This window comes from Martes martes (genome assembly GCF_963455335.1).
Source record: "Martes martes genome assembly, chromosome: 14".
In the NCBI taxonomy this organism is placed as follows: Eukaryota; Metazoa; Chordata; class Mammalia; order Carnivora; family Mustelidae; genus Martes; species Martes martes.
This window is the reverse complement of record NC_137902.1, coordinates 43,032,201-43,057,071: the sequence shown is the minus strand read 5'-3', so window position 1 is coordinate 43,057,071 and position 24,871 is coordinate 43,032,201. Positions and strand designations below refer to the sequence as shown.

The window sequence follows — 24,871 nt, the reverse complement described above, 5'->3', positions numbered from 1 at the left end:
AAGCAGGACCCTTAACTTACACCAAGTACAAAAATTAACAAGATGGATCAAAGACCTAAATGTAAGACCTAAAACTATAAAACTCCTAGAAGAAAACATATGGGAAAGGTTTTATGACATTGGATCTGGCAATAATTTATTAGGTATAACAATAAAGGCAAAGATGACAATAAAAAATAGATAATATGGACTTCATCAAAATTAAAAACTTCTCTGTACCCAAGGATACTACCAACAGAATTAAAAGGTTACCCATAAAGTGAGAGAAGATATTTACAAATCAATATCTGATGAGAGATTAATATCTGGAATATACATAAAAAACTATAACTCAGTAACAAAAACAACCCACTAAAAATGGGCAATAGACTTAACTAGACATTTCTCCAAGAAGATATGCAAATAGCCATAAACACACGAAAAGATGCTCAACATCACTAATTATTAGGGAAATGCCAATCAAAACCAAGATGAGATACCACTTCACACCCATTAGGGCAGTTATAAAAACAAAACAAAACAGAAAATAAGTTTGGGTGAGAATGTGAAGGAACTGGAATCCTTGTGAGTTGCTGGTGGGAATGTGAAATGGTGGAACTGCTGTAGAATATGATAAAGTAGTTCCTAATAAAACACTAAACGTAGAATTACCTTATGATACAGCAATTCCACTTCTGAGTACTTACCCAAGAGTAGTGAAAGCAGGGACTTGAACATATATCTGCACTCGTGTTTATAGCAGCATTATTAAATAGCCAAAGGATGGAAGCAACACAAGTGTCTCTCCACATATGAATGTATAAACAAAATGTGGTATATACGTACAATGGAATGTTATTTACCTTTAAAAAGAAGGAAATTCTGACAGATGCTACAACATGGATGAAACTTTAAGACATGCTAAGTGAAATAAGGCAGTCATTAAAGGACAAAAACTGTATTATTTCACTTATATAAAGTACCTAGAGTAGTCAAACTTATAGAGACAGAAAAAGGATAGTGGTTTCGAGAGTCTGGGGAAGTGGGGAATGGGGAGTATTATATAGACTTTCAGTTTTACAATATGAAGTGTTGTAGAGATGGATGGTGGTCATGTTTACAGAACAATGTGAATGTACTTAATGACATTAAATTGATATTAAATTGATTAAAATGATAAAATTTATGTTATGCATATTTTATCACAATTTAAAAATTAAAGTTAAAAACTATAAACATGCATTTTAATAATACATTCTAATAGCTAAAGTTGTTTTAAAACAATAATGAAGCTTATTCAATAAGTAAAAAAACAATAAAAAATAACAATTTAAAAATTGAATATAGAAGACTATCCATTGAATAAATTGGAGAAAAAAATTTTAATTACTTCCTAAAAAGTAAGGGATCAGACAGCTTCAAAAAGGAGTTGTTGGGGGCAGAGGTGGAGTGGAACAGAGTGATACAGGAGAAACATTTTTTAATACTATTAAAATAAAGTTGGCTAATAAGATTGTTATAAATTAAGATGTTAATTGGCATGCCTAAGGCAACCACTAAAAATATAACTTAAAAATATATATAGTAAAAGAAACAACAGGGGAATTAAAATGATATACAGAACATATCTACTTAATATTTAAAAAAGCAGTAACGGGGGAAACGAAGAACAAAATAGGTGTAAGAAATAAAGAGAACATGGGGCGCCTGGGTGGCTCAGTAGGTTAAAGCCTCTGCCTTCGGCTCAGGTCATGATCCCAGGGTCCTGGGATCGAGCCCCACATCAGGCTCTCTGCTCCGTGGAGAGCCTGCTTTCTCCTGTCTCTCTGCCTGCCTCTCTGCCTACTTGTGATCTCTGTCTGTCAAATAAATAAATAAAATCTTTTAAAAAAAAGAAAGAAAGAAAGAGAACAAACAACAACATGGCAGAAGTGAGTTCTTCCTTATCACTGATTACATTATATATAAATGGGTTAAATGTTCCAATTAAAACAGAGATGGATAGAACAGATTAAAAAACATAATTGAACTATATCTTGTATGGAAGTGACTCACTTTAGATTCCAAGACAAATGGATTCAAAATTAAAGAATAAAAAAATATTTTGTGCAAATAATAACCAAAAGAGAACTAGCCAAAGTAAACATTAACGGAAGTTTTTATAAGAGACAAAGAAGAACATTATACAATGATAAAAGGGTCATTTGATAAGAATATAAAACACAATTAAAAACATATATATACCTAACAATAGGGTCCCAAAATATATGAATCAAAATTGATAAAATTGAAGGGAGAAATGGGCAGTTCTGAAAAAATGACTGGAGACTAATATCCCACATTCAATAATTGATAAAACAACAACAGAAGATCAGCAAGTAAATGGAAAACATGACAACACTATAAACCAACTAGACTTGAAGAAGAAATAGACAATATGAATTGCCCTATAGCTATGAAAATTTTAATTATTAATTTAAAAGCTGCAAGAATATGAAATCTCCTAGATGGCTGCCCTGGAGAATTATACCAAACATTTGAAGATAAATTAACGCCAACTTTATATACTCTCTCCCAGAAAATAGAAAATGAGCAAAGACTTCCTGAATCATTTTACGAAGCCAGTGTTACCCTGAAACCAAAACTAGACAGATACAGCACAATAAATAAAAGTGGAAATGAATATCTCTCATAAATTTAGATGCAAAAATCCTCAACCAGAATATCAGCAAACAGAATCCAAAATATATTAAAAGAATCATAGGTCATGACGAGGTGAGATTCATTCAAGGTACACAATATTTGAAAAACAATCAGTGTAGTCTATCATATTAGTAGGCTAAAGAGGAAAAATCATATAGTCATGTTAAGCAATGCAAAAAAAAAAAAAAAGCACTTGAGAAAGCCAATACCCATTCATGATAGTCTCAGCAAGTTATGATCTATTGGTTTAATGCAATTTCAACTATAATTAATGTAATTCCTATCAAAATGATGGAAAATTATTTTTTGTAAACATAGACAAGCTTATTCTAAATTTATGTGGAAACATGCAGGCCGTAGAATAGTTAAAACAATCTGAACAAAGAAAAAAAAAATGGGAGGAATCACTCTGCCCTATATTAAGGTTTACTCTGCAGCTATAGTAACCAAGACAGTGTGGTATTGATGAAGGGAGAGGCACACAGATCAATGGAACTGAATGGAAAACTCAAAAATGGACCACATATACCCAACTGATTTCTGACAAATTACAAAAGCATATCAATGAAGGAAGGATTGTTTTTCAATAAATGATGCTAAAGCAAATACTGGCAAAGATGCAAAGAAACTGGATCCTTCCCACATCACTAGCAGTAATACAAAATGGCAGAGTCAGTCTGGAATACAGTTTGATAGTTTTCTTAGAAAGCATATTTTTTTATAAAACATGCAATTACCACATGACCCAGCAATTGCACTCTTGGATATGTATCACAAACAAACGAAAACTTGTGTTCACACCAAAACCTACACACAAATATTCATTGTGGCTTTATTCATAATTGCACAAAAGGGAAACAACCTGGATGTCCTTCAGTGTGTGAACATTTAAACAAGCTGTGGTACATGGGATACTACTAAGCAGAAAAAAGCAATGAATGACTGAGACACACACCAACCTGGATGAACCTCCAGAGAATTATGCTAAATGAAAAAGGCAATCCAAGAGCTATAATTCCATTTATATAACATACTTAAAATGACATTTTAAAGATTTTATTTATTACTTATTTATTTTACAGAGATAGAAAGAGAGAGAATGAGTGAGCAGGGGGGAGGAGCAGAGGGAGAGGGACAAGCAGACTCTGTGCAGAACAGGAGCCTAGAGCAGGGCTCGATCCCTACACATGGGTTAAGACTGTGTAGAATCCAATGCGCACACAGAGAAATAAGTACAAGAGAAGAAATCTGAATAGAATCAGTCAACTGTATTAATGTTGATACCCCGGTTGTGATAAAATACTATAGTTTTGCAAAATGTAACCATTGGGAGAAACCAGTTAAAGGATATTATGATATCTCATTGCATTATTTCTTACAAATGCATGTGAATCTATAATTATCTCAATAAAAATGCCAACTAAAAAATAAAACTGGATAACATCATACTAAATATTGAATCCTGGCCAGAGTCTGAACTCTTTTAAATAGGCTGTTGGGAGCCATAGAAGCTGGTTAAGTATGGATGACCGGTTAGGGCAGTAGATAGAAAGCATCCGTGTAATGATAGTGAGGATGATAAAAGAGAAATTACACAACACTATAATCAGGGATCAAGTGAGAGGTGATATTGAAGTCAATATTGTACCCAAGGAAATGTAGACTATATCTGTGCCTTTCGTCACTTTAGTAACCACATTTCCAATACCCCTTCACTTTGCCCAAGTTCTCTTGCAATTCACACAGTTTGTGGAAATCTGCTCCAAAAAAAAAGGCATTCCCAAGTTATTTCACTATGTTGAACAAATTCTTTCATGCCATATTTTTAACACTTTGGTAAAACAAAGAAATGTTTTTATTCTCTGGCTTCAGTAATTTCATACTTTTATAAATATAAGTAAAATAAGTTTTCTAATCACTGTGATAATGACATGTTTTTAAAAATAATTTTAAGGTGTTTGAAGATTTGAAAAAATACCTTAGACTTGTGGTCTTAATTAATTTTAATTTAATGTTTAGAAAATTTTGATTAAATAAGTTTGTAATCAACATTTAAATGCCTGAGGAAATTTAATTTGTTAATTTTTAATGTTTTGATTTCTTAGTCTTATAAGCAGCATTTAAATGTTCAGAGAAGTATTATTTAATTCATTTATGCATTTATATAATTGTGTATGAAGTAAACTACAAGAGGAGTGGTGCTCTTCATGCATTTAAGAGGATGATAATCAAACTGCAAATCTGGGATCTAAGTCCGTCTGCCTCCATGACACTAGGCTGCATTCTGCCTTTACAGCTTTTCGGGGCTGAATGGTCCCACACCTGGAAGGAGGAATGGATCTTACCTTATGGGGTTGTCCATCCTGGACACTGTGAGGAATGCCGCAAGATTCGCCGTGTAGGAGGAGCACACAATGAGGGTGAAGAGCCACCAGCTCCCCATCACAATGCGCATGGCCATGGAGTTCACTGAGGATTCGCCACCTACAGGAGGCCAGCAAAATGGATTGGTCCTGGGCTTCTGCTCTCCCCTGCACCACCCCACCACCCCCAGAAATGCTCCAGCAACTCCACCCCGCCACCTGGCTTAGGGAACCACCACTGGGGTTGGGCTGGGGAGCAGGGAAGTGAGTTCCTGGCTAGTTATCAGGGATTGTGACAATTCTGGGAAAGATTCCAAAGATCACCAGTCTTTGAAAGGGATGGAAGACCACCAAATACAAAAAATCCAGAATTGGCCTTTTAGTGATGTGATGTTTGTCAAAACACCAAAAGTTGAGTTCTGAATATCAAAATCTTCCAGTTAGAAGATTCTATCTCCCTGTGTTGCCTACTTCCAGGGCTGCAATCTGATGTAAGATCCTTTTTCAGTTTCAAGTTCATAGAGAGTAGTCTCAGGAATTCTGTAAATATAGAATTACCTCCTACCTGGAGGGTCCCCTAGCTTTCTTTTAAACCTCAGAAATGAGATCTCGCTTTTATTAATATTCAGCCCTCACTGGATAACTTTTTTCCTAGGATTTTCAGAAACCACGGCCTGTGACTTGCAGTCAGTAGCTGCCCCATGGAGGCCAATTATTTCTCCTTGGTCCCTTAGGTGGTAGCAGAAGAAAGCATCTCACTGACTCTTCTTATATAACCTTGCAAACAGGCGATACATGTTTTGCCATGGTGCAAACAAGGCCAACACTCACATTAGGAACTTTGCAATTTGTTGCTTGGGTCAAAACTGCAAGATCCTCTAACTTACCAAGTGCTCTCCAGACTTCACAGAGAAAGGAGACTTTGTATCTCAAGAATGGATGGAGGACTGCTTAGATGATTGCAAAACAATTGTGACTTTTTTTTCTATTAAGATTTCAGATTTAAGCAAGATTTAGTTTAATCTGACAACCCCATGTGCATAACAATCAACCTACTGTGGGAGGGGAGAAAAGTACAAAGCAGAACTCCAAAGTTAATTTTATCTAAAGCGGAGAATCAGGCTTTGAAGTTGAGTTCCTTGTCACTTCATTTAATTTCTATCTGATATTACTCAGAGAAATCGGGTACAGACTGATATTAGTACTGTCCTAGAGATTAAATAAAATTGCATTTAAAATGACTTTGCCAAAATGCATCTAAGAACTCTGCCAATGGGCACGTTCCTCCAGGCCCCTGGGAAGATGTGACCGCAACATCAGGAAACCAGGAATGTACCTTGCTGTACGAAGGCTCCGTAGACGATCCAGATGGCACTGTGCAAGGTGGCCGAAGCCGACGGTCGGGGCTGGGCCACACTCTGAGCCCTCACGGCCTGGATCCGGTTCAACACAAATATCAGCACGCCCACCACAGGGATGGCGGCCGCAATGCAGGCCCACACGGCAAAATCAAACGGAGCAAAAAGAGAGAAGATGCTTATTTTCTCCTCGGGCTTCTTGATTAGGATCCCCACCGAGTAGTCCATGTACCGCTTGCTGAAGTCCACAACGCTCTCCCTCTCCGGGGTGATTGTGATAGCGGAGATGGCCAGGTCTGCCCTCTGAAATGCAAAACCAACTCATCAGACAGCAGTCCTCAGCTTCCTGCTGGGGCCCACCCTGGGGTAAGAGCTGCCCTCTACCCTTTGGGTTGTTCTGTCCAGAGGAAATGGATTCAAGAGGTGACAGCCTGCGACTGACCTTGAATATTGGAAAAAAAAAAAATTCAACATTGTCTGTTTGAATTGTAGTTTTCCTTCACTTTCTTGTTATCCTCATAAACTTTCACTCTCTTCTTTCTTTTGCCAGTAATTCCCTCTTCCCCATCCCTGGCCCCAACCAAGAAGCCCCTTCTATCTTCTTTTAGGCTTATCTGCATCCTTCTATACTGCCATCAAACCTCTCCAAACTCTCTTTAGCCCACATGGATGTCTCCCTTTCCTGAGATGCTTTGGAAGTTTTATGGTGAGTTGTACAACTACTTGAAATCTCATTAATGTCACAGTCCCTGGTTATTTTATATGTAAACTCTATGCCAGAGAGTAATATCCTTCAAGAAAAAAGGGTTATCTACTTTTCTTGACCTCCCATGGCCCTTATTTCATGGCCTCTCAAACATACAGGTTGATTCTTCATATAGTAAAGCCATATTGGGAGGGGACTCTCTGGGCATGCCTTACTTTGACCCAAAAGTACCTTTGCAAGACTTGCTTTCCAAGATGGGCTTAATTTTAAAAATAGACCAAGACTCCACTAAGATGGAACTAGACTGTGAGATTAAAGTGGCCAAGACTGGTGGGGGTTAGGATAATTAAGACTAGATGGATAATGATGGGCAATAATAGGCCAGCAGTGCCCCCCTTCAACCACAAGAGAACCAAAATATACAATGATTATCCTTATCTTGACTCTCGGACTTCTAAGTAGGAGATACCATCAGAACTAAGTTTATTTTAGGGGCACCTGGGTGACTCAGTTGGTTAAGCAGCTGACTCTTGGTTTTAGTTCAGATCATGATCTTGCAGTCATGGGATAGAGCCCCACGTCAGTCTCTGTGCTCAGCAAGGGGTCTGCTTCAGATTCTCTCTCCCTCTCCCTCACATTGTGTGTCTCTCTCTCTCAAATAAACAAAATCTTTAAAAAAATAATAAATTGGGAAAACATACATAAAAAGATTTTATCAGAAAAAAAATTTTGTTAAAGATTTTATTTATTTATTTGTCAGAGAGAGAGAGAGAGAGAGCGAGCACTGGCAGATGGAGGCAGAGGGAGAAGCAGGCTCCCTGCCGAGCAAGGAGCTCGATGTGGGACTCGATCCCAGGACACTGAGGATCATGACCTGAGCCGAAGGCAGCTGCTTAACCAACTGAGCCACCCAGGCGTCCCTATCAGAAAAATTTTTATCAGATTTAATATGTGGACTAGAGGGGCAAATATTAACTACAAAATCCAAAAAAAAATAAAATAAAATAAAATAATAAACATGAAATCCAACAACATATCTAGAGTATAAAGAAAAAATGCTGGAAGTAATGATGGTGAAGCTCTCCTGTAGAATTGTCACATTTGTATCTCTGGTTGTTGCCTCTCTTTTCAAAAACTCAAGATCCAGGGATTTCTTTTTAAAGATTTGGGTCATTCAGAGCACATTTAAGGACTAAGAAGAGATCTAGCGGAACAAGATAGCTTTACAACATAGGAAGAAGGGAAAGTAATTTATGAAGCCAGGTCCAGAAGAAGGACAAAGGGATTGACTTACGACACAAGAAGAGGGGTGACCTGTAACACAGGGAAAAACACTGCCACTTCTGAACCTGGAGTATGAGCAGGTGTCTACAGATGTGAATTTTACACGTAGTTGAAGTAGTTATTTCAAGCCCACAAATCTTCATTTCTTTGCCTAATACAGGAGCACTTTGTTTTAATTTAGTAGAGAAGACTTTTGGGTTGCTTGGAGAGAAAGACAAACTTTGAAACAGTCTCTAAGGGATACAGCCAAGGGGTCCAACAAAGGACAAGTTAAGGAACTCGGGCTGTCCTGAAGGCCTACCTGAGTTTGGAGCCCACACACTATTCATATATCTATCTGGGCAAATTAGTGATTTTCTTCTCTAATTGTATGTAGCAACTTGGAGGTCAAAGTCAGAGGGTAGATAACATAATCAAGTCAGGGTTTCAGTACAATAAGAAACTAAGAACAAAGAGAATCACAAAAGATGAAGGGAACAGGATTATCTGGTCGAACAGGGAGGGCACACCAGGGAGGAAAGGATGCAGTATCCCAAGGTCACAGAAATCTTAAAGAAAGATGAACCTCAAATACCTGTGCTAAGTGGAAAGGGCCAGACACAAAAGACCACATATTGTAGGACTCCATCTACATTAAATGTTCACAAAAGCAAATCTATGGAGATAGGAAATATATCAGTGGCTGCCTAGGGCTGGAGTTGGAATGGGATTTCACTGTAAATAAGTGTGAGGGATCTCACTGGGTTGATGGACTTATTCTAAAACTAGATGATGATGATGGTTGCATAACTCAGTAGATTTCCTAAAAGTCACTGAATTGTATATTCCAAAATGGGTGAATTTTTTATATAAATTAGTACTGCAGGAAAAATTTGTTTTAAAGCTTAGGAGAAATTGGAGAGATTGTGTCTGCCTTTATGGGTTTATAAAGCTCCTTTGTTCAAGGAGCAAAGGTTCAAGAGACTCAGGACAACAGGTCATAGTCATGGAGTGGGACAGTGATGGTAACACATAAGATTCTGACAAAATGCATGGGGTCAGGCACTGACATGGAGCACAAACCAAGATCGTGCATGGTGAGGCAGTCAAAACACTGGGAGCTCACGGCTGGCCCCAGGGATGTCTGTAGTGTCAAAGTTGGTAGCAGCAGCAACACTAGAGAGGAAGAATTTGAACAGATGCCACCATCGTTAATGACTACCAGGAAATAGCCCAGAGGTCATGGGATGACGGGGTGGGGATGGGGACACAGTGAACTGGCCTCATACCATGAGTATGAGTCTCAATGAGGACCCAGGTTGTAAGGAGAGAGGAAGTGTCATTATCTGAAATTAATCTAAGAAGCTGGGAAATGTATCACATCAATGCAGACACATGCACACACTCACGCATACATATGCACTTATGTATACACACCCCTGCTGTGGGCCATGAGGGAGAACCTCCTGTGAGAACCAAGTTCCTGTTTCAGCCCAAACGTGGGGATAGGTTGCAGGAAGGGTGTATGACAGAGCAGGCTCAGTGGACAGGCTTGAAAGGAATGGCAGCAGTGGGCACAGAAGGAAAACAGAGTGCCAGGGAATGAGAAAATTAAAGAACAGGAATGGGTATGGTGGGGAGGGGTGGTGGGTTGAAGAAAAGAGAGCTCTGGTGAGTGAAGAGTGGTAACCTGTGATCTCCTTAGCTAGTTCCAAGGTCCTAACTGCCTAATGGGCCCAATTTAGGTATCACCTCAGAAGCAGACTAGGGTGCCCTTCCCCATGACCCTGCTTTTGGGACCTACCTTGCTGATGAGCTCCCCGATCATCCCGTTCCAGGAGGTGTTATGGAGCTGGTGACCATACCTGCCATCGGGGGCCTGGTAAATCTCATATTTGAAGCCCAGAGCCTTGGCCAGTGCATCCAGGACATCTATAGAGAACCCTTTGTAGCGCTTGGGCTGTCCAAGGATGTTCTCAGCCACCATCACGAAAGGCTCTTCCTGAGGACAACAGAACGGATGTTCTTCAATTAAATAACAGGTTATCAACACACATGTTTCCAGGGGATTGTTGGAGCAACTAATGTGATGAATCATAGCTCTAGAATGTTTGAGAGCATCGGCATGTATTTACCCAATTTTCTCCTGGAGTCTGAACATCTCTGCCCTTTTTTTGAAAGCAGTTTATGGACACTCAGAGCACAGCGGATAGGAAGATCCCTCCAATCAACATATTGATGGAGGAATGGAGATTTACTTGTTCTGTATTATGCTATCCCAGCCTCTGCTCAGAATCCTATAGCCAGAGTGACATGATTTGTTCTCATTCCTTTATTTGTGACATTCGGGACTCTGTCCTTAGGAAATATCGTAATTCTTCAGGACCCACATAAGAAATGTGGTTACTTCTCATCCAGGATAAAGAACGACAGTAAAAGCTCTATAATATTAGATTGAGAGAAGACAGTATTACATCTATCAGATTGTACTAGAAAATGGATTCTGATTCATGGGAGAGGGTCACACCATATGTCAAAGGACAGGACAGAATTAAACCTCGCAGTTCCAAAGCCACATTCACACATTTTTTGCTGTGTCCTGTGCACTCCTGTAGGGCATGTGGTTCTCTGGAAAACACCTCAGGCTTCCCCACCACAATCCTGTAAAACTGAACAAGAAGGGGGCTTTTGGCAAACAGCCCCAGAGACTAGATCTCAGTTTAACTGGGGGCATGGGGACTATGGTATAATGCTTTTTCTGTGATGTGCACACAGGGAATGCAGGAACACTGTGGACAAAGGGTTCTAGAGCCAAGGAGATGACAATGCCTGATGTGACCGAGGGGACATTTGAACCAGGTCTGACCAGTTAACAAGAGGTAAATCGAAAATGTCTCCTAGGGCCCTAAAAAGGTGAAGGAAGAAATTGATAGGAAGATGATTCTAAGGTCTCTTAAGGATGTAAAAATCCATGATGCCAGGACAACCATGCAGACAAATGGCAACAAAGGTCTTTGTTATGAAGTTTGTGTCACATGGGGCCATCAGGGGAGCTGGAGGGGTGTGTTCCGCCAAGCATCTGTCTGGGGACACTGGCTATGAGCAAAGCTCTCCTAAGGACCAGCAGTAGGTCAAGATACTGGTTATATCCAGGAATGTGTAGAGCTGTGCCTGCTTGGAAGCTTAGCCATGGTTCCAGATTAGTAATCCTCTTCTAGAGCAGCCCAGACACCTCCCGTGGAAGGCGCTGGGGCAGAATCTCCAACATTACTCTTCCTTCGTTATTTGCGAAATTATTTGCCATAAAGGCCTTATGAACACTCGAGGCATGGCTCAAGATCCCCTTTTCTCCAAACCCAGCATTAAGCCAAACAGAGAGAAGCCTCTGGCTCGAAAGCCTGAATGGTAAACTCCCCAATATGCCCATGATCCTACCAAGACAGTCACCACTTTGAGAGTCAATCCTTGGAGGCGGCTGCCCATGGGCCTCTCTTGCAGGCTGCCATTCAGGCCTTTCTCTGAGTCCCACGTCGCCAGCTGTGAAGGAAAAAGGGAGTGTGAGGGACAGAACAGGCACCTGTGTGTACCTCAGGAGCTCGCCTCTCAAACTGGGATCCTGAATCAGGCAGCTAGGAGGACAGCAGTCCCTTCAAACCTTCAAAAGAATAAAGGTGTGGCAGAAAGCTCCACTTGCTCCATTAGCCCATCTGGAACTTGAGGACTTGCTACATCTTTAAAATAAAACTGATCAGTAAGAACTTTTTTCTAGAATGAATATTTCTAATTTTATTCTGTCCACCCACTGAGGTCATATCACCGTGTCTCCCACATAGTGTCTTCTTTCTGTAATTACTCCTTTGACTTGCCCAGGCCAGATGGCCCCTTGGGTTCACCCACTGCTGCCACCAGGGCAGGATGGGGCTCAGCAGGGAAGCGGGTAACAAAGACCCCTTTCTGTGGCTTGTCTTGCACCCTGATGCCTGCTACAAGCAGGGTCAAGAGCTCCCTGCCTGTCTTCGCTGTAGGGCAAATTTCATAATTTTTCCTTGATATGCAGGTAAGGCCAAGACTACGTGTGCTGTGCCGTATGCTCCCAGGCCTGCAGAGCCTCTCCCAGAGCCTGATGCATCTCTGAGAGGGCCCCCCAAGCTGGTTATGGAGCCCCTCTGCTGGCTCAGGAAAAATAGGAGACACACATATTCTCCAGACTGCTTCCCCTCGCTGCATCTCTGCAGGGGGAACCACAATGAACGCCTTACCTGATCAATGATTCTCAATCACTAATTGGTGAAATGGAAAAAGAAAAAAAAAAATGCAGATATGAGCCCCCATCTCAACTTAATCAGGATCTCAGCACTTAGGCATGGAGAATTGTAATGCTTCCCCAGTGGTCCTCATTGAGAAACCCTGTTCTTCTAGGTTACTGCATATTAGATTCTCGTAAGAAGGCTTTTAAAGCATATTGGAGGTGGGGCCTCGCCCCCAGAGGTTTGAATTTAATTGGCCTGTAGTGGGCTAGATAGGAATATTTCAGCTCCCCAGGTGATTCTAATGCACAGCCAGGACTGTAAACCTCTGCTATAGATTAAAGCAGGGGATCCTCGAACTGTAATATGCACACAAATTATCCAGGGATTTTATACATACTCTCTGATTCTGGGGCCTGTGATTATTCCTGTCTAACAAGCTCCCAGGTGAGGTTGCTGCTGCTGACCCAGGACCACCACTGAAGCAGACCACTGTGGGCAGCATCTACTTTTCATCAGAGAAAACCCACAATTGCCCCACTTAAGCTGAGCAGAAGAACTATCCCTCCGTTGGAGAAATGTCACCAGGTGCCCTAAAGAAGCCACCAACAGTGCTACCTAAGGACACGATGGCTCTCCCAGCATGTCCCTGAGCCTTGACATCTGCAGCAAGCTCTAGGCTCTGAGCTTTGACTACCTGGAAGATACTAGAACCCTGAGGCCTAAAGCAGGACTATCAGAATGAGGTACGTGGTTGTAGAAGCAGTTTAAAAGGAACCTAGAAACTCTGGCTATCACTTTGGACACAATACCAACTAAGACCCACTCCATCCTAAGTAATAGGATGCCTGGCAGTGATGAATGAATCATTTAGTTAAGAGCATGGCCGTGTGCTCTGAGGAGCTCCTCACAGCCACCACCAATTAATTGGAGGGGCACTGCAGGAAAGGGCAAAGTTAAAATCTGCCCAAAGTCCTGTTCAAGGACATCAAAGATGCCACACTCTGGGAACTGGCGTAGTGAGAAGGAAAGCCCATGGCTCTTTCCCCTCTGGGTCTCGGAAACAGCACTGGGACCCAGGATCAAGTCCTGCATCAGATTAAAATGCTGGTCAAAGGGAAGTGACAAATGAGATAAATCCAGACAAAAGGTGTTGATTCCTTGCATTTTTTGGACCCTGTGACATGGACCAAGGGCTTCATGTTGTGTGTTTGGGCTGCTCACATCTTATCCCCTTAATCGGTTAGCCCAGGCATTGGAACTGCTTAACCCTGATGGGTAATCCACCAGAGCTCCCCGGTGGGGTGGTGTTGAGAAGGTCCCTGAACCATCCCGATGATTGACAAAGTCAAAATGAAGGCGATTTGTCCTCATGATGACACACTCTTTCAGGTTCCAGATATTCTGCCCTGTAGCATGGCTTGAATTCCTAACATGTGCTGCTTTAAACCTCTGTGGTGCAGGTGAAGGGGCATCTCCGCTCTGTGCCAGCACCTGTCTGAGTAAGACCCGGGATGGGCTCTGCTTGGCCCTGACCAAACAAACTTTACCCACGGTCTGTCACTGACTGTGATTGTAGTCAGTCTTGGCAATGGAGAATGGAGGCAGGAAAAACCAGTTGGGATGAAGCCCTGTCCTTGTAGAGTTTTAAGCTCAGCTGTGACACAGGCTCTGTCTCTCAACGCCTGCCCACGCAACCCTCTTCTTCTAGCTCATTGTCTGGCTCAAGGCAGCAGGCCCCCTGCCCTGGAGGATTGCAACAGCCTCCCCATTGATCTCATTACTCCCAGCCTCTCTCTTACAGCCTCTTCCATTGTGTTGACTTGTACCTTTATAATAAATAAACAAGAAGGTGTTAATGAACATTTTTGAATGACTTCCCATTTCCTGCAGAATAAATCTTAACACTCTGAAGCTTGGCCTAAAAGAAAGGTCTTCCTTATGGAGATCCAAACCTGATGATCAGCCTCACTTAAGTTTACGTAGGTCCAGTCCACTCCAACCCCACCAAATCCCTCACCTTCCTCACGCACCTCACACGGCACGCTTTTTCCAGTTCCCTCCAGCCTGTAATGCCATCCCTCTTTGGTTGGGTCTGGTACACTTTTATTCATGTTTTGTTTAAATAAGCTTTCAATTTAGAATAGTTTTAGATTTACAGGAGAGTTGTAGAGGTTGTGCAGAATTTGTCCATATAGTCTACCCCCAGTTTTCTCCATTTAAGATGGTACATTGGCATGATGCATTCCTCACAGCCAATGCAGTGTTTATTAGTCCCATGGCCACCATTTACACAGAGCTGAGGTAGAAATAACCTCCACTCTCTTCCATGCTGGACCTTAATCTGTGACCCTGCTGTGTGTGCTACTTGGGTTTGTCACCCTGTCCCCTGAGATCAAAACCTTTCATAAACTGTCTAGAACTTCAGGCTCTTGGACTAGACCTTGCCTTGATTATTCCCAGCTCAGGGTTTCCAACCTTGCTTTGAATGCCATGTTCTCCTCTTGAAGATCAACTTACTATACCTGGTAAAGATCTGGGGAAGAGAGGAACTTGAAGGTATGAAAATAGCATAAGTTTTGTAGTCAACCAACCTGTATTCTAGTTGTGTTTCCATCACTTACCTGGGTGACCTCAGAGAGCAGCACATTTGACCATGGTGCTTAAAATTTTGAATAAACTTGACTCCACTAAGATTCCATTTTCTTATCTAAAAATTAAAATAAGAATACCTTCCCTGCCTACCGAATAATTAGGGGGCTATTCAGAAGAAAAAATCGCTTTGAAATAATCTGCTATAAAGCAATAATCACAGACTAAAGAATCAGGATATAAACCCACGTGTGCAATAAAAGCCTAATTATGGTTTTTTAAAAGGGTGGTGGTAAACATGGGAGGAGCTTTGTTAAAAGGTAATATGTGAATATAGCCAGGTGGTGGAATTATGAATAATCATTGCAACTTCTTGACACTGTTCTGTGTTTTCAACAGGTTTTTCACTACTGTCACAGAAAGGGAAATAAGCTTTTGATCAAAATAACTAGCAGGGGTGACAAAATCCTGTCACATGCTTTGTAGGACTAAGGACTGAATAGAGGGGAGTGATCAGAGTTAAATAATCTGTTCATGTGTCATGACCAGTCTGAGAGTAAGAACCCCCCAAAATTCAGTCCTCTGGCTGCCAAGAGCTATGGCCACAGCATCCCCATCTCCTAGAAGAGCCAATTACAGGTTCATCTAGCATGGAGTCTCCCATTCTATGATGTCTCCAGGATGATATGGGGCCCAGTACACCTGTTGGGTTTGGAGACAGGGAAATGGCCACTGCTGAGGTCCAGCTCCATGAAGACAGGACAATCCTTCTCCACTAATAAAGAAGGACAGTAATCCTAAGGCAAAAACCATTTAAATCAAAGTGCAGGTACATGAGAGGGGGAAAAAAAAATTCCTCCAAGCCTGTAATTACTTCTTTTTTGGGGGTCTGAAAGTATTGAGGACTTAAAGGTTTTTTATTTTTGTGTGTTTTTGTTTTTTAATACAGACCTCTCTCTCCCTGGCCTTCAGGGCATCCTGTACTCTGACAGAGAAAGAAAAAATACTTCAAAGTGAAACCAAAATTCTGCCTTCAAACACATCAAAGTGCAACCATGTTCCAGGAACCAGGATCCTTGAGTTGGGCAGGGAAGTTTATTATTCCCTCACATCAGTCTCAAGCTGAGCACCGCAGGCAGAGTGAATTCCCCCATTTCCACAAAGCCTTGTGTTCTTGCCCAAATCTTAAGACCAGAGTAGTAATCCTTCATTTCTGAGTGAGACCATCCCTCTGAACACCTGATACATGAGACCAGAACACAGAAAAACCACAATCTAATGGACTCCAGTGGACGTTTCTTTTCTTTCTTTCTTCTTCTTCTTTTTTTTTTTCTTTTTAAATAAAATAAAGCCTTTAAACGGATTCCCAAACTTGCAGCCGACCCAGATCAGGAGAGACTGTATTTGCCTTCCCTCCTGAGGGTGCTTGGTTCTCCTGGTTCAGAACGCCAAGGAAAAAGTTTCAGTCAATGAATGCCAAATGAGGCTGATGGGCTTGATAAATGGGAAGCCAGAAAAACCTTTCCCCCATACAAGTCCCGACACTCAGTCATACAGCTGCAGACCATTTCATTTGTACATAAGGGCGTCGATTCTGACTTCTCCTTGTATTTTGTAGACAGAATGTTGTTTATGGGATCGATGAATTTTATGACCACAGACACCCACTTTTGACAGCTGACCTGTCAAGATCAGTGCCTGAAAAACTAATTTCCAGCACGGTTAAACAAAACGAGAACTGCCACAATTTGATAAGACAGCTCTGGTTCTCATTCATCCAGGAGGTCTGCTCGACCCAGACCAGAAGCCTGGATGGAGCCAGAGGTTACAGCACAATCATCCCTAGAAAGGAGATCTATGGTTTCAAAATCTGATTATGACAAACAACTGTTCAAGGGATCAGCCAAACGAAGAATAAATTTCATAAACCACTGGTCTCGGGGAAATACATTTCCCGAGTCAATCAGGATGTTCTTCATGTTAGCGTTTGAGTTGTGCGATGTGGGGATTTGGGACTCTGTGGCCCTGTCTTTAATAAATGCAGGGCCATTAACCATCAATGGGATAGGCCTCCTTTGGCAGAATGGGCTTTGTGGTCTATAATCTAGTGACAGAGGTCTCTTAAACTGTCATCTCTTTTCATGGGAAGGGGGAAGGAGAGGAGAGGCAATCCAACTGCTTTACAGCCCAGAGAAAGAATATGACCAGTTTCATCCATAGAGCCTCGCCAATTCCTGGGGAGGGAGGGAGGGAACGAAAGAAGGTAAGTTTGCTTAACCCCAAATCTCATATTTAACTATATCCAGCAAGACAAAAGATCAATAACCTATAGTCACCTTTTACAACTAAGTGACCAACCGCTTTAGTGATGAGCTTACCTCAAGAGAGCACTGAAGGCAGGAAGTGAAGTTTTGATGACCATGTCTGTCATACCTCACAGCCTTTGCTGGAGTCCAATTTGAGCCATACCCTCACTGACCAGTGACCACATTCAGCTGAGCACACAAGACCTGGCTGGGATATGGGCTTCAGTAGTGAAAGCCACAGTGGGTTTATCATCATGGCAGTGCATGGACTTTTCTAAAACAATAATCCCTCTATTAGCTTTTGTTCCATTGTCCATTTCTACAGAATAGATAGGTTCAGGGTATGTTTCAAAGGATCATATTCCCAGCTGGGTTTGGAGCCAAGGGGGCACCCTCATCTTGAACCAGCCTGAATTGGGGCATTCAGCCAGCACTGGTTTCAGATAATCAATTGCACATTTTAAGCTTTGGCTAAATGCAGGGACAACATGTTTAGACACAAAAGAGCATCTTGGAAACAGAATGTAAGAATCCGAACACAGAATATTATTTATAGCCAGGATTGCTAACGTAAGGTCTAATTTAAAAGTTCATTTTGGGAATTCCAGTATATCAGGGCCACTAAGGTATGGGCCTTGGGAAAGTATGAACCACAGAAGATGACCATCAGGTCGGAGGTACCCAGTGGACCATTCCTGAAGCTCCAGACATGTTATAACAAGACAAGAGGAGGCCCTCATGGGAATGGGGGACTCACAGGGGAGAGCTGAAAGTCTCAGCCCAGGACTATGTGTGCAGGAATTGTACATTTGGTGAAAGCTGTACTCCCTTAAAATAAGCCCCAGCAGAACTCCTGTTAAATGTCCAGAGAGCAGAGCCAGGAAAAAATGAAGGTTTCTTATGGCCAGAGAGCTATCACAAATGGGGGCTTCATGAAAAACCTTTAGCAAGGAGAGGAGAAAGATACTCCCCCAATGGTGCTGGCAAGGAGGACCAGAAAAACATGTAGAAGTGCTATCGATGTTGGCAACCAGGTCATTCATGATGGAGATCATGAACATGCCCCAGTGCCAGCCTCCACTTTCTGCAAGTACAGACACAAAGGACTCGCTGGGCCCACAAAGGGACAGAAGGACCGACCGACTCCCATGGTACCAGCGATGGAGTCTTTCTGTCACTTTAACGGTAAGGGTAGAGGCAATTCCACTCTGCCTAAGATATAGAAAGCAAGACAATGTTTCTTTCATTGTAACAAACAAACGAAAAGTCAGATAATCGCCAAAACTGTATTTTAAAAAAATCTAGCCTCTAAGACAGCTGTGGTCACACACTATCTGGTAAACTGATGAATTTCAAAAGATGAGAAGCCTCTCCAAGGACAGACAGGACACAAGAAATGTTCCATCCTCGATAGAGCATGGAAGAAAAGAAGCCATAGTTATAACAGTGGATAACAAGGAAAAAAGACCAAAATTTTACCATATTTTTAAAGGCCAAGTGATAGTGAGTTTCCCTGGGGGCCCAGACGCAAGGGAGGCCATACCCCCTCATCAGCTCTTTCCTCCGAATCTCCAAGGGTGTGGAATGGGAGAAACCAAAACAGAACAGAGGAACAGAGCAACCAAAAATTATAGGACAATATGAGATATAGGTGGATCTATTATAGGACTTATATCTGCTATACCTGAATAAATCTTATAACTCAATTATAAGAACAAATTACAATTTTTAAAAATAGAGAAAGGACTTATTATTCCAAGAAATATGTGAAAGGATAATATGAACATGAAACTATATAAGTTCAACATCATAAGTCATCAGAGAAATTCAAAATAAGACCACAAGACATACCACTAAACCTCACTAGAGTGGCTAATCAAAGACTGACCTTACCAAGTGTTGGTAAAGATCTGAAATGCAAAAGGTATAGTCACACTAGAAGACAGTTTGTCAATTTCCTCTCAAGTTAAACACACACTCTACCACCCAGCAGTTCCACTCCTAGTTACTTCCCTAGGGAAAATATAAAGTATGTCCATACCAAGGTCAGTAAGTGGGTGTCCTAGAGGCTTTATTTTTGATGCTCCCCAAATGGAAACACTCCAAACATGGATCATGGTGATCAGTGACTGGAGAGACAAACTGTGGCATATTTATGCCACATGTGACTACTGCTCAGCAGTAAAAAGCAACAAGCTACTGACCCACGCAACAGCATGGACACACATCACACCAAGTGAATGAAGCCAGCCACCATGATCCCATCTCCATGACTTTCTTGAAAAGGCAATATTATTGGTCCTGAAAATAGATCAGCCATTGCCTGGGGCCAGGAATGGGAGGAAGGAGTTGAACGCAAAGGGGAAGAAGGGCTATGCGGGGGTAAATAAGTATTCTATGTTTTCAGTGTTGTGGTGATTATGCCACTGCATGCATTTGTCAGAGCTGATCGAATAGTGTACGTCTCCAATGAGTGAGTTTACTGCACATAATCGCACCCAAATAGACCTGACTGACTTGTTTTAAACAAATACATGTACAGGCGCAGGACATACACACATTGCCAATGATTTGGAAAGGGATGAAGCCATGTGCTGGAGAGCCAAAGTCGTGGCATTACGGCGCTCATGTCCCAAGGGCATCCCCTATGACCTGTCAGCAAGGATGATGACTTTAAAAGCACGGACAGATGGGAGGGGGAGACAAACCATAAGAGACAAACTGAGAGTTTTTGGGGGGAGTTAGGTGAGCCTGATGGTGGGTATTATGGAGGGCACGTATTTCATGGAGCACTGGGAGTGGTGCATAAGCAATGAATTTTGGAACACTGAAAAAAAATAAAATAAAATAAAATAAAGCAAGGTTGGCGATAGGATACTATGACTGATGTTAGTACACTTGTGTCATCATTCTCGAACTAGTTGAAGCTAAGTAGGTATCAAGGAGCCAAGAAATTACCCATCAATCTAGAAGAACTGAATGTATCTTTATAAGGGTTTAGGAAGAACAGAAGTGCAGTTTTGCCTTTGGATAGCTTTTAGCATGTGGGGAAAAACAGATTTCCTAACATTATATGTAGTGTGATACACCTTTTTAATGCTTATTTCTTTTTGTGCGATGGTACAAAAGCACGCCCAAGACAAAAAGGTAGGTTTAAGTAGCTACTTCTGGCCTTAGGTAGAGCAATGGGACTGTGGGAATGTTCATCTCTTGCACTATACTCTCCCGTAATGTTTGAAACATTTTACAGACAGGAAGCATTGTTTTTATAATCAGAAGAAAAACAATAAGGCTACTTCCCTTTTGAAATGGCACTGCCAACTAGATTGTAACTATAATGTTGATTTTGTATCTCTAACTGTTCTAGATGTATTGGTTTTGTCTCTCGAAATAAATGGTACATTCTAGCAAAGGCGGTGTCTGCAGCAAGACAAGCCAGGCTGAAATTCTGGTTCTTCCACCTTGGGTGCTGAACACCTCTGGCAAGTGACTTGAATTGGCCATACTCTATCTCTGGCCTCAAGTGTCCTTATCTGTTATTAGTTACTAATAGACATTAGTTATTGTCATTGGCAATATGTTCTTTGCTCTAGGGTTTCTACTAGGCACAGGCCCATACTAGCAGCTTAAAGAACTCTTGCCCATTAGAATTGACTAGAATCAATGGCAATATACACACTAGCTACACTATACATCATTCTGAAAGCTGACAAGATACCTTCTGACAGCCCATGCTAGGAGACCTTGCAATATAAAAGCAGGTGTCTCTCACTATACTCTCTAGAAACTTTCAGCTTTTCCTCTCCCTACAACATTCTCCTCTTTGTTTGTTCTCTGACTCTGAGTCACCCTTTAAGGGTCCCTCCTTGTACCCTACACTGTGAGTAAGTGGCCCCCTTGCTGGTAGAAATGTTTTTCATGGTACATTAAATTCCATGTCTATCTATTCACAAATATACTATATCTCTTGTATGGCAGAGATGATCTGTTCTTCATGTCAACTCACTCAATAAAATGTTATTGGAAAAATTAATAAAATTGATCATGACCTGGGCACTTCCTCATTAACTGGTTGGAATTTCATGCTTTTCTCAAACTCAAGCTTCCAGGTATGTCATATCTCTTAAGCCCTGAAAAGGGCTTTCTTAGTTAGCACTAGTTTATTTATGATGGTTGAAAGTGCCTGGGCTGGATTTTTTCTTTTGCGTGGTTTTGTTCTGCAAACTTACTTTAAGACTTTGAGTCATGAAAAAGTGTTAGTAAAATGAATGATTCAGAAGACATTTTCTAAAACCCACTTTTTGTCTTCACCTCTAGACCCTTGTTACACAACGTGTGGTCCATGCCAAGTCACCTGGGAACTTGTTTAAATCCAAGAATCTTGGCGCCACCCCATGTCTACTGAGTCAGTGTCTGCATTTTGATAAGAATCTTAGGTCATGCATAGGCACAGTAAAGTTTGAGAAGCACAGTTTCTAGATCTTGCCATCATTATTTCTTACCTGGAATTGTTATAAGCTGCTTTTTACCTAGCTCACAATTCCTCCCTGATCTGTGTGAAACTCCACACAGCAGCCAGAGTTTCCCTTTCTTTTCTTCTTTTAATTCTCCTTCTTAAAATTCTCAAGTGGTTCCCTGTTAAACTCAGAGTAAAAGCATATATCCTTTTCATGGCCTAGAAGAGTCTCTGAGACCTGGCCCATACCTGGTCTTCAACTTCATTTCAGGCCATGAGTCTCACTTTGCTCACTGCACCCTGTAGATGCTGACCATTCTGTAATTACTCTCTCAAGCTAACATCTTTTCTGCCTCAGGAACTCTGTGTACATCCTTTGCTTCTCTGATAACTCTTATCTCCATCCTTCACATCCTGTGGTTGGCTCTTTACCACCTGGCAGGTCTTACCCACTGAGTTATCCTCTCAATAAAGCCTCCCAGATCACTCTTCCTAAATTCTCAAGTGTTCAACTCTCTTTGCTATTTTCTTTATCGCTCTCAAATGTCGTAATTTCTGAAATCACCCTCCACGATAGAAATTATGTTCGTTTTGCCTGTTTTTGCCCAGCATCATCCATTAAACATCTGATACAATTTCTGGCCTACAGTGGGCTCTTGACAAGTTTTTGTTGGATAAGCAAATCAATTAATAACCTAGGTTAGAGGTCAGCAAACTTTTCCAGAAAGGGCCAGACAGGAAATATTTTAGTCTTCTAGGGCGATACTGTCTCTGTGGTCAGTCACCCAATGGGGTGTGGTTGGATTCCAATAAACAAAAGAAATGGCAGGCTGGATTTGGCCAAAAAGGCTATATATACTTTACTAATCCCTAATAATTGACACCTCTATTTCTCTTATTCCTTCTAGCTAGAATGTTTTCCCCTACAACTGAACTTTTTAAAACACTATCCTTCTTTCAAGATTTAATTTATCACTTAAAAAAATGTGTAATTGTCATGTTTTCATGTTATCCCTCCAATCAAAAGTGGCAGATCCTCCTGCATCCTCAAAGCCTTACGCTTGTCCCTTTTTCAGAGCACTGACTATATTCAGGTTTCCTTGACAGTTCCTGTAGCACACTGTATTTTCCAAAGATGGTTGTGACAACATTTCCCATCCCACCCGCTCTTCTACATTGTGACTTCACCACCTCCTATCAAGAAGTGAAGTTTAATTCCTCTCTTAAAGTCTGGTCTGAATCTAATGCTACTCTTTGAGGTGAGGTTAAAAAAAGGCCAGGAAGCTTCTACCTGCCTCTTCAGTTGCTTGCTGTAAGGAAAGGCTTTTCCACCTTGACGTTATTTACATTTGGGGCCAGATAGTTCTTTGTTGGGGGGAGGGGGATGTCCTGTGCATTTTAGGATTTTTTAGAAACATTCCTGACCTCTACTAACCAGATGTCAGTAGCCTCTCTCCTCGTCCCAGAATAACAACCAGAAATATCTCCAGATATTGCCAAATATCCCCTGGGGGACATAACTGTCTCCCATTTAGGACCATTTATCTAGGAGAAGCCAGTTGCCATGGAAGAAGTTCAACACCCTGAAAACACATGGAGAAACCACTTGAAAAATCACATGTAGGTATTCTGGGCAATAGTTCCAGATGAATTCAGCCTTCCGGCTACCACTGCCAAAGTGCTAGACATGGGAGTGAAGCCATTTTGAACCCTTAAGATCAGCCCATCAGCCAGATAAGTAGCATCAGGTGATCTCTGTTAATGCTAAAAAAATTGCCAAGCCGAGCATTGAACAAATGTCTGACATGCAGAATACATAAGATATAAGAATTTTTTTGTTTATAAAAGTAAATTTGAGGACATCTGTTATGCAGCAATAATAACTTGAACAGAATTTGGTACCCAGAAACGTGGTGTCACTAGAACACACATATAAAGTATATAGAATTGGCTTTGGGGCCACATAGCAGAGGAAACCTAGAAGGGCCTTGAGGAGACTTTTAGTTGGAAACAAAATGAGCCCCACGGGGACAGATTATAAGAGTTTAAAGGAACACAAGGAAAATATTATTGGAAGCTGCAGGAAAGAATACCGTTGTAATATAGTGGCAAAATATTTAGCAAAATCGTCATCCACAAGAATAAGAAAAACAGAATATCTACTTAATAAGCTAGTACATATGGCTAAGAAAGTATCAGGCAAAATTTTAGAGTATTCTCCTTTCTCTTAGATGCATATAATCCTGTAAGCATAGATGCATAGATGGTTCCTGGATGAACTGGAGAAGGAATTCTGGTTTGGTTTTTTTTTTTTTTTAATCTATTTATTTATTTCTTTTCAGTGTAACAGAATTCATTGTTTATGCACCACACCCAGTGCTCCATGCAATACGTGCCCTCCATAATACCCACCACCTGGCTCCCCCAACCTCCCACTCCCCGCCCCTTCAAAACCCTCAGATTGTTTTTCAGAGTCCATAGTCTCTCATTGTTCATCTCCCCTTCCAATTTTCCCCAACTCCCTTCTCCTCTCCATCCGCTATGGAGTATTATGCCTCCATCAGAAAGGATGAATACCCAACTTTTGTAGCCACATGGACGGGACTGAAAGAGATTATGCTGAGTGAAATAAGTCAAGCAGAGAGAGTCAATTATCATATGGTTTCATTATTTGTGGAGGAATTCTGTTTTCAAGCAAAATTTAGGGTAAATAGATAGAAGCCATGATTTGTTGGATTCAGAAATGAAACTTTCTCAACCCTGGGCTCTTCTAGCAGAAAATTCTAGAATAACAGAGGTGCTTGAAACAAAGAACAAATCCCAGAAAATGTGACCCCAGGAAGTCAAGGATATGACTACAACACCCTTTCTTAAGGTCTTAGAATTAAAGGAGAGCGT

General features: G+C 41.3%; 1 protein-coding gene across 1 annotated transcript in view; it reads right to left on the bottom strand.

Annotated features, from left to right (window-relative positions):
• The window catches only part of GRID1 (glutamate ionotropic receptor delta type subunit 1), a gene marked incomplete at its 5' end in the record, with an annotated part of 686,402 nt that overhangs the window by 100,955 nt on the left and 560,576 nt on the right, over nt 1-24,871 (bottom strand). Inside the window, 4 exons of the mRNA XM_080823657.1 lie at nt 5,028-5,166; nt 6,382-6,706; nt 10,177-10,374; nt 11,808-11,909. Of these exons, the coding sequence (XP_080679783.1) occupies nt 5,028-5,166; nt 6,382-6,706; nt 10,177-10,374; nt 11,808-11,909 (764 nt within the window). The remainder of the gene's footprint in view (nt 1-5,027; nt 5,167-6,381; nt 6,707-10,176; nt 10,375-11,807; nt 11,910-24,871) is intronic.